Below are 11,035 nucleotides of genomic sequence, written 5' to 3'. Positions count from 1 at the left end.
TGAAAATACATGCACATGATTATATTCTTTAAAGTTTTTCTTTTATTTCTTTAGCATAATTCAATCAATCTAGTGCAAAGGTGTGGCACTTGTTTAGGTTTAGGTGTTAATGCATAAAGGTCACTTAAAAACAAACAAACAAAAAAAGATAAAAAAAAAGGTACCGGGTATCTTTAATAAACACATAAATATTTAAATAATTAAACAGAAATAGAAATAAACGTGCATATCAAAATTATTTATAAATAAATAAATAATTTAAAAACAACGTGGTGCAAATACGCAAGATGAAAACAATAAGTAAATTAAAAACAGCTGTTTTCTGTAGCCTCAGCATTACATAAGACCAATGAAATCAGACAAAACAGAGTAAAACTGGGACATTAAAGAAGGTTACTAGTAAACCAAAAACAACATGAACAATGCTCTTTGTGCTTTCACTAGCATGTTAGAACCATTAGTTTGTCATAAAAATACATACTGTACATGGCATGCATGTTCAAAAGATGCTGGCACATAGCTTAAGGTGCAGCACTGTCACCATGATAGACCAAAGCATCTTCTACTAACTTCTACATGGCTCTAACTGAAGTGTCTGCAGCAAGTAGTAGCAACTTTTATGAACGACTGGCTTTGCAACTGACTGCACACCGTTTGGGAACAATAACTGCGATCTTTGTTATGCACCATTAAAACTAAACACTTCAAGATGCACACACCTGAAATTCACAGGGGTGCACACACACACACACACACACATACACAAACCCCACGTCACGCTCTGAAAGAGCTGTTTTTGAGCCCTGACAGCCGTGATGTTTGCATCTGGCCCTCATCAATCTCTTGACATCAGCAGAGACACTTAGCAGATCATTTTTCACTCTTTGGAGATTGCTCTGACACTCTGTGGTCAATCCAATTTTTCCACTCTGCTCCGGATGCTTTGGCGGTCGCCTGGTGCCTTGTCCGAAGCCTGCGCGCTCTGACATTTCTTAAAGCTGTAGAAGCTCAAGTGTCTGGCTGGAGTGCTATAGACGAGTGGATGTGAGTCTTTTCATGCCTCTTCTCTGAGCCAGACAGGAAGAAAGCACTGGCTCCAGTTTTGGGGCCTGAGGTGACCGATTCAAAGCGGAGTATGTGGCAGCCATCGCCCCCTAGGAAATGATAGGATTGATTAATATATCCTAAATTATACAGCGTGGAAGCACAAATAGTGTGGTCATTTAAAGTGACAGTTAAAAACTGTATGCAACTATATTTCAAGTTAGTACTGTTCAAAGGTTTGGGGTCAGAAAGATTTTCTTTTATAGAAATTAATACTTTTATTCAACAAGGGCACATAAAATTATTAAAAAGTGAAAGTAGACAGTTTTTACGTTGTTACAAAAGATTACTATTACAAATAAATTGTTTGTTGATGATTTAAACTTTCTATGCATTAAAGAATCCTGAAAAAGTATCACGTTTTTCCTCAAAAAGATGAAGCAGCAGCTGTTCTCAACATTAATGATGTTTCTTGAGCAGATCAGCAGCAAATCAGCATATTATAATGATTTTTGAAGGACCATGTGACACTGAAGACTGGAGAAATTATGCTGAAAATTCAGCTTTGCATCACAGGAATAAATTACATTTTAATACATATTCAAATAGAACATGCTTATATTCAGTTGTAATAATATTTTACAATATTACGCTTTTTAACAGTATTTTTGATTAAATAAAGGTAGCCTTAGTGAGCATAAAAAAAAGTCTATTAAAAACTTGGTAGTGTATGTACTATTATCCAAGAAACATTACTTGATGCCATATCTATCCTCTATATTACCCCTCTATAAAAAATCATTAGGATATTAAGTAAAGATCATGTTCCATGAAGATATTTTGTAAACTTCCTACTGTAAATATATCACAAATTAATTTTTGATTAGTAATATGCATTGCTAAGAACTTAATTTGGACAACTTTAAAGGCGATTTTCTCAATATTTTGATTTTTTTGCACCCTCAGATTCCAGATTTTCAAATAGTTGTATCTCTGCCAAATATTGTCCCATCCTAACAAACCACACATCAATTGAAAGCTTATTCATTCAGCTTTCAGATGACGTATACATCTCAATTTTGAAAAATTGACACTTAATATTGGTTCTGTGGTCCAGGGTCACATATTTGTCTATATACTGTATTGGCCAGGCCTAATCTCAACATGCAGAAATCAGGAAGCTGACCTTGGCTGCGTCAGACACCGTGTCCCAGTTGCCTCCTGACAGGGCAAATTTCCCACTGCCAATGCGAGCCAAGATCTCTTCTGGTGTGTCGTCAGGGCCGTTAGCGAAGGGTGTGAAACTGTGGGACAGAACGAGAGCTGAGTGTGTGAAAGAACTTGTGAATGCGCCCTTACAGAGATAGGGTGAGAAGAGAAAGAAAAGAGTGGCTTTTTTATACAATACCCCCCATTTCCACCGAATTATTTTTAGTGTACACATATGGCTAGGTCAGAAGAGTGAGATGATATTTTTTTCTTTTTTTCCAAATGTTCTGATTACACAGAGGTTTAAAGCTCAATCCATAGTCAGGAACATTAAATTGAGAGTGCTGCTTGGCTTCTGATAGCTCTGGCATTGTGTTCAGTACAATTACTCTGTGACTTGACCCAGTTTACCTAGTAATCCCCTCCACCCTGCTCTAGAAATTAGTCCCTCATCCGAGCATTGGGAGAAAGGATGTGCTTCATAGAGTTTTGATTTATTTGTGTTGATAGGTCAATCATAATGTTGCAGAAAGTGAAGAAAATTAAGGCTGGGCACTTGATGGGAGAAAGAGTGTTAGCATGCCTAGATTAATATTGTCAGTTCATTCAAAGCAACAAATAGAATCGGTTCTACTGAGAGGGCGAAACAACAACAACATTGCAGTATGGTTGCATGTGAAGCTTTTTTTATGTGGCTATTCTGGTTGCTTGTTTTGTTTAACTTTTTAAACAGAGTTGAATTTTTAACTATAATACCATATTACAACTAAAATTGTGAAGTACCAGGTTTGGATACAGAAACTTATTCTTAATTTGATTACTTTTTACTATTTTCCACACATTAGAACAACAGTAAGGTCATTAAATAGTTACATTCACTAATCACATTTCGTAATTTCTGCAAATTTGTCATCATCTAGATTTGATGAGCAGATGAGGTGCATTCTGGGATGCTTTTTAAACAGTAAGGAGTTCACATGTATCCTGGACACTTGACACCTGCTTTACCTTTACCATCTCAGCCATTTTACCGTCTTTATTAAAATTACTGTACAGTTTAGTAATAATAACAATAATAATAATAAAATGTAGATAGAATTTATAATTGCTTAAAAAACGATTTTTTAACTAATTGGATCTGAAGGTTTTTAATATCACGAGAAACAACAAAAAAATGTAATCAGAAATGTCCAAACTTGGCTGTAAAAGTTGTGATTGTATTTATACTTCATACACTACTGTATAAACTGTTTGGGGTCGGTAAGATTTTTAATATGTTTTTGTCTAATAAGTCTCTTATGCTCATAAGTTGATTTGATAAATACAGTACAAACATTAATATTGTGAAATAATATTACATTTTTAAATAACTAACTGTTTTCTATTTTAATATTTTTTTAAACTGGGACTGAATTTTCATTTTTGTCTTCAATGTCACAATGCTGAAATCGAAAGAATGAAAAGAAATAAAGTGTTTACTGTCTCTTTTGAGCAATTTAATGCATCCTTCCTGTATAAAAGTATATTGTATAGTTGTATTATATTCAAAAATCCGACTGACCCCAAACTGAAAGGTAGTGTATATGTAATATATAACATAAGACTCAACTTACCCTGCCAGCATGGTGTACAGTAAGATTCCCAGGCTCCAGATATCACAGGCGGCATCATATCCCTGTTTCTTCAGGACCTGGATGAATCACAGGGTTGTCATTTGACAGTTTTTTAGAAACTAATAAATCATAACACTGAAAAGAAATATGTACTGTATCGAAAAGTACCTCTGGGGCCACAAAGTTTGCAGTGTAGCACGGTGTCATGAGCAGACCATTTTCAGCCCTTAACTGTTTGGCAAACCCAAAATCACATATTCTGATGGACTCTGGGTCACCTATTTCATCGACATACAGGATGTTACTGGGCTTCAAGTCTCGATGCACAACCTGGACACAGACGCAGAAACAATAATGCAGTACATTCCAAAATCTGTGCAATTTGCTGTATTAGAACTTCTATGGCACTTTTATCTTCAGTAGCAACTAAACAAGTAACTATTTAGCGTCTCCACTGTGACCACATGCAAACTGACCCCCTGTGAATGCAGATACTCCACAGTCTTGGTGATGGTGCAGAGCACAGCTGAGGCCTCACGCTCTGAGAAGCACTTCTGCCGCAGGATCCGGTCCAGCAGCTCTCCTCCTCTCATCAGCTCCATCACCAGATACACAAACTTGCCATCATCATAGACCTGCAGCACACAGCACAGCACAGCACAGCACAGCTCAGCTCACTGTCTCCATCACACTGCAGTGATGCAGCTTTCAATCACAGACATCAGCAGATCAGAGGGAGCCCAGGAGGCCTTACGCAACCGGAAGAAAACTTGTGAAACTGGATCAACGGTAAAGCAGGTTAACATGGTAAGACAGCTGAGATAAAGGCCTTAAAAGACATTAAACCTTCTGTTAGTAGGCTGGAGTGTTCGGCAAAATTCTGAATTTGAAAATGAGCTCCTTTTTTCGATCAGAATTGACCACAACACACAGGATGTTGAATTGAAATGACAGGAAAATTAATTTGAAACTGAATCCGAGGAATTTCAACACTCAACAGAGGAGTTTCATTAGTCCATTAGCTATCACTGCAAAAAAAAGATTTTCTTAGTATTTTTGTCTTATTTTCCATTACAAATATCTAAACATTCTTAAATCAAGACACATACAGTATACTTGAGACTTAAGATACTAAGTCCTGTTTTCTGAGGAAAAAAAAAAGTCAAAAGTTTGTTAGTTTTGCTTAAAACAAGAAAAAACTATCTGCCAATGTAACCCCTCTCTCCTGGGTCCTCACCGCCACACCTCGCTCTCGTTCCGAGTGGGTCTCGAACCCTGGTCTCCGGGATGGGAGGCGGACGCACTAACAAGGAGGCTAAAGACTGCAGCCACTAGCGTCAGTCGCTAGTGCGTCTCTTGAGATCAGGGGAGTGAGGTTTACCTGCACAGCACCAACCGCTGGCCTCCGTTACACTCACCCCCCTAAACCTCACTCCAATCCGGGTCACGGCACCAATGTAACCCCTCTCTCCCGGGTCCTCACCGCCACACCTCGTTCTGAGTGGGTCTCGAACCCGGGTCTCCCGCATAGGAGGCGGACGCACTAACAAGGAGGTTAAAGACTGCAGCCACTAGCGTCAGTCGCTAGTGCGTCTCTTGAGATCAGGGGAGTGAGGTTTACCTGCACAGCACCAACCGCTGACCTCCTTTACACCAATAGGCTAAGAAAAATCATTAAAAAATAAATAAATAAGCCCTTTGAATTAAGATTTTTGTTTGTTTTTGTTTACTCCATTGGCAGATAATGTTTCTTGTTCTAAACAAAAACTAACAAATTATTGATGATACATTTTTTTTTTTTTCAGAAAACAAGACTTAATATCGGAAGTAATTTTGCTTCTCAAGTAAATTCATCTTGAATCAAGAATGTTTAGATATTTTTACTAGAAAACAAGTTAATATAAATACTAAGTAAGAAAATCATTTTAATTTGCACTAATTATGTCTACTTATTCTCTGATATGAAGAATACTTTTCCCCCCAACTAATTAGGCATTTTTCTAAGCTAATCACACCAAATCCAGACTTAACTTCATCAAAATGAACATTGACATCAAAATTGGAATCTATCCACTATTTATTAGAAGTAAATAAGTAAATTAGAGCATTCTGGGAAATGAAGTGTCTCCTACTATAGTCCAATTTAATTCAATAAACATGTATAGGCAAAATAGAAATGTATTATTGAAAACTACACTATATGAAATTAAAAATAGAAAACCTCTATTAACTAATTTAATATCATTTTATCTTCATGATAAAATAATAGATATTTAGATCTATTTAGACAGAAAAGTTACAAATTATCAATTTAATTTAATTTAATTTGATTAATTAAATAAATTTTTCTCATTAAAATGAATGAGATTACAAAATCATGGGCACAGATTACCGTATTGACCCGAATATAAAACAATGTTTTTTTCTTGGAAATACATCTGAAAAAACGCAGTCATCTTATATTCAGGGTGGAGACTTTGACATGTCAATAATACACCCACAACAATAGGTGGCGCCAAATACGCATAAAACGAGTGTGCCATGAAATACGTAATGTTATGCGTGTTGTAAAGATCTCGAGTAAAAACAAAAGAAAACCTTACAGCTGCATGAGTCGTGACTGTCACATTAGCCTGATGGGACCAAACTCCGTTTGTGATTTTAAAACGTAAGACAGTACCCAGATTTGAAGACTACAGTAAGATTTAACTTCTACTGTTAATAAGATTTTGGTAGGCTACTATTAGATGGATAGCCTAAATGTCCTAATTCAGATGGGCTACCTGTTTTTTTTTTTTAAATGGTATATCAAAAAGTGTATATTTTTTAAATGTGATTGTTGGTACATTTTACCAGTTTTTACCATACTTTCAAAACTAAAATTAAAATAGGAAAAATATGCAATATGAAAATAATTGAAGACAAAATGTGTTTTACTGAGAAAAAACAAGATTTGGTTTTTAAAAAGCCTTTTTCCAAAAGGTACATCTGGAAAAAGGGGGGTTGTCTTATAATCAGGGTCATCTTATATTCGGGCCAATACGGTAAATTGAAAAAAAAAATACTTGACTACTTTGGCCTAGTAGGTGTCCATAAAACTAAAGTAGCATTTTTTTAAGTGTGACTCACATCTTTCAGAGTAATGATGTTTGGGTGCTGGCCATATCTCAGAAGAATCTCGATCTCTTCAGACGGGTCCTTCTTGGCTCTGTCAATAATCTGAAATGAAGTGGGCTGGTCACAGCGGTGTCTGATAAAGCTTCGACTGACACTGAGTGATGCTGTCCTCTATGGCAATTCATCAAAAAACCTCTTATGAAACAGCCACTGCCTCTGCTGTTCACTAAATAACACTCTGCACTGTGTGTTTTGTCACACGAAGAGCATAGTGCTTTTCAGGATTAGATTTCATACTTACTTTGACAGCATACTCCACACTGGTGATTCTGTGGACACAACGTTTGCAGACCGAATATGCTCCAATGCCGATATCCTCCTTCAACTCATAGCCGTCAGTGAAATGAATGTTGCTGCCATGAAGCTGCTGCAATAAACAACACGCATTAATATACTGAGTAATTATATGACATTATGAGTGGTAAAATGACAACACTACTTCAACTGTGGACATGTTCCACTAACTTTCCACTAACAGTCTCCTTCTTGAGCAGTTTTATCATTTATTGTAATCTAATGCAATAGCATTCATACATGTTGAAGTGTGGCTTCAGTGTCCACTGTAGATGATGATTTAACCCCAAGCATCTTACAACACACTCACTGCACTGACTGTCCTCCAGGAGTAACCTGATGTTAAAACTTTAACACCATTATTTTGCTACCTTGCAAGCAGGAAATACAAATCTAGTCTTCAGTGCTTTGTAACAGTGCATGGAGAAACATTTATATTCATTGGCTAAAAGTGAAACAGACATATATGTCACAGATGCAAATAACCGACAGCATCTTCAGGTAAACGAAACGACTCCCGAAAACAAAAGCAATTCAGGGCACAGGTTTAGAAATTCTCCACAAATAGCTGCACTCATGCATGTTCATGAGTGCTATCAGGGTAAGTTAATATCGTATGCTCGGCAGATGCCACATCAGATCACAATGATCTAGACAACGGCGCTCGTGTGCCAGTGCGCTCTCGCCAATCAATACATCTCATTCCGGTCACTGCCGCCATAGCTCAGACACTTCAATAAAGCAACTCTTCAGGTATGAACCATCTGGCAGAATTAGTTCAGCTTATATAAAACAGGGCTCTTTTTTCCTTCTCTTTCTTCTTGTTTTGTGCTGTGCAACACAACAGTGCTTCCCTGAGGAATAGGTCTGAATTGACTGCGTGTGTACAGCCAGACCAAGGTTAAACGGATACAGAAAACAACTTTGGCTCGGCTGACTGCAATATCTCTTACATGTCAGCAACTAGCCCTCAATGTAGCAAAGCAAGCATAAGTGAAATATTGATTCTTTTTCATCACTCTATTGTATCATCGTGACTACTGCGGGCATGCTTGCATCACGAACGAAAATACATCTGTACATTTTCTGAAGAAATGGGAGGTGAAGTTTGCCAGTGCAAAATTTGCTGCATTGATGCATAGGTGATGTGGGTGGTTGCTAGGGTACTTTAAAGGTATTTAGAGTGTTTACATTTTTTTTTAGCATCTTACTATGCCCTATTTTCAGTTGTTTTTTAGCATGTTGCTACATGTGCTAAGGTATTTTAAGTGTTTTGCATGTCGCTATGTGGTTGCTGAAATATTATGAATGGCTTTTAGGGGCCATTTACACGACAACGTTTTCAGCCAAAAACGGGAAACGTTTTATGCGTTTTGCCTTTTCGTTTACACGACAACGGCGTTTTGGGGACTAAAAAAGCATATTTTTGAAAACGGGCTTCAAAGTGCACGTTTTTGAAAATGCCACCTTTATCGTTTCCGTGTAAACACCCAAAACGGGAATCTTTGAAAACAGTGCAGGTACTGTTTACTAACAAGGTGACAGCGCCAACTACTGGCCTGGCATACGTAATACAGTGTTTTTGGCCGTATTCGCGGATATGTGTAAACGTGAATCGTTTTGAAACGTTGTCGTGTATACGTGAAACTTTTTAAAAATGCAAGGGAAAAACTTTTCAGTTTTTAACTACATTTTTGTCGTGTAAACATAGCCTTAGTTGGTATACAAGTTATTTTGAGTGTCTTTTAGCACGTCGCTAAGCAGTTGCTAAGGTATTTTGAGTGATCTTTAGCATTCACTATGCATTTACGGTATTTTGAGTTGATTTTAGCATGTTGCTAAAGGTATTTGAAGTGTTTTTTGCATGTCACTATGTGGTTGTTAATGTATTTTGAATGGCTTTTAGATTCTTTAGGTTTTCTGAGGTACTTTAAGTGGCTTTTAGCATATGGCTGTGCAGTTGTGGTATTTTGAGTTGATTTTAGCATGTTGCTGCATGTGCTAATGTAGTTTAACTGTTTTTTGCGTGTCACTATGTGGCTGCTAAGGTATTTTGAATGGCTTCTAGTTGTTATAGGTTTACTAAGGAATTCTGAGTGGCTTTTAACACGTCGCTATATGCATTTTGAGTTGTTTTTGCATGTTGCTACAACAGTTAATGTATTTTCAGTATTTTTTTAAATAGCTTTTAGTTTCTATACTTTTGCTACAGTATTTTTAGTAGCTTATAACTTATGTTGCTATGCACTCGCTAAGGTATGTTGAGTGACTTGTGGATGGTTGCCATCATAAATCTCCATAAGAGTTCTCAGAGTCCTGCTCACCTGTACAATGGGGTTAACAGAATTTTGCTTCGTCTCGGCCAGTGGCTGTTCTTGATCCAGGTTAGAGGCCACAAAGCTGAAGCCGCGGAAGAGCTGGTGTGCGTTAGCACTGGCTGGAACTCCGGGTGAGTCTGCAGACACACACAGATGCAAACAAATTTAGAAAGACAACAAGGACACAGTCTCTCTATGAATGGAAACACACAATTGATCCCATCTGAGCAGTATGAATTGACTGGGTGCACTATGCGGCAGGACCTGAGGGCTCTTGGTAAACAGGTTCTGCTGCTGCAGTTCACTCTAATTTGTTTTTGCACTCTCCCTGTGCTTGTTTATGCTCATTTTGATGTATCGCATCAGAAACGAGTAACGGAAACACCAAATTTCGAAAAAAAAAAATCCCTTAATTCGGCAAAAAATAATAATAATTACGCTCATTTGAGGTGGTTTTTGACTTGTGCGATAAAGGGTTAATGCTAATAATGGGAGATGGAAACACATTTCCCGAATAGATTCCTTCATGCGCATCAAAAATGTGAGTCACGTGACTTTGCGCTATGGGACGGCAAAACCTGACTAACCAGCGGGCCGATCTCGTTTCACAGCATCTGAAATGTTACAGTCATTCTTAAAAGCCTGAGCAAAGTCCGTTATTAAACTATTTCTGTATAATCGCCTCCCAGAACTGTCTGACACGAATGCGTTCCAAAACAGCAGGCATCCACCTTAGAAAGCAATGGTAGCATTTATTGTGTTTCGTCTGCTCGCTCTGAGGCGCAAGCAATTTACTATATATGAAAATTATTATATTCAGTATAGGGCTGGTATCGTAAAAAAATTTCCGATATCGATACCGATACCTTGACTTCGATACCGGTTCTGAGCCACTGCACAAAGGAACAAAATGTAACCAACACAATAAATCAGTGCAAATAGTTTTAATAAAGCTCAAATAGTCTTCAATTTACACATCTATTAAGCTACATTTACACTAGTGCGTGTTCGTTTTAAAACGCAACTCAGACAGAATCATGATTTCTATTTATTTTCCACTGATTTACTGATGAGCATTAGCAGCTTCCAGCGCTGTCTGCCTGTGTTCTCTCTTCCATGATCGCTGCTCTGACTCTGAGTCATAGGTAATAACATATGTAATTTTAGCAACATTACATGGCCAAAACACACATTAGACGGCAATCGGAAGTTATTACAAACACTCGATGGTGGTTTAAAGTGAGTTTTGAGTAAAAGTGGAATATAAATCTTATTTATTGTCTTTTTTTAGCATGATGCTACAGTTTGCATGAATGGTCACATAACACGCGCTTTCGGTCGTGTAGTATGAACGGACATCTGCATATGATCGGAACTCCA

The 11,035-nt window shown here is 37.5% G+C and overlaps 1 protein-coding gene across 1 annotated transcript in view; it reads right to left on the bottom strand.

Annotated features, from left to right (window-relative positions):
- Window positions 1-253: 253 nt before the first annotated feature.
- The window catches only part of LOC107660235 (ribosomal protein S6 kinase alpha-2-like), a 54,422-nt gene continuing 43,640 nt past the window's right edge, over window positions 254-11,035 (bottom strand). Inside the window, exons 13-20 of the mRNA XM_016449503.1 lie at window positions 9,662-9,792; window positions 7,285-7,410; window positions 6,996-7,085; window positions 4,343-4,501; window positions 4,035-4,196; window positions 3,867-3,943; window positions 2,213-2,348; window positions 254-1,154 (exon numbers count right to left, since the gene is read on the bottom strand). Coding sequence (XP_016304989.1) covers window positions 1,029-1,154; window positions 2,213-2,348; window positions 3,867-3,943; window positions 4,035-4,196; window positions 4,343-4,501; window positions 6,996-7,085; window positions 7,285-7,410; window positions 9,662-9,792 — 1,007 coding nt within the window. The 3' untranslated portion in view covers window positions 254-1,028. The remainder of the gene's footprint in view (window positions 1,155-2,212; window positions 2,349-3,866; window positions 3,944-4,034; window positions 4,197-4,342; window positions 4,502-6,995; window positions 7,086-7,284; window positions 7,411-9,661; window positions 9,793-11,035) is intronic.

This window comes from Sinocyclocheilus anshuiensis, unplaced genomic scaffold (genome assembly GCF_001515605.1).
Source record: "Sinocyclocheilus anshuiensis isolate Anshui unplaced genomic scaffold, SAMN03320099.WGS_v1.1 scaffold475, whole genome shotgun sequence".
NCBI classification, from domain to species: Eukaryota; Metazoa; Chordata; class Actinopteri; order Cypriniformes; family Cyprinidae; genus Sinocyclocheilus; species Sinocyclocheilus anshuiensis.
Note: the sequence above shows the minus strand (reverse complement) of the source record. Positions and strands in the feature narration are given on the sequence as shown.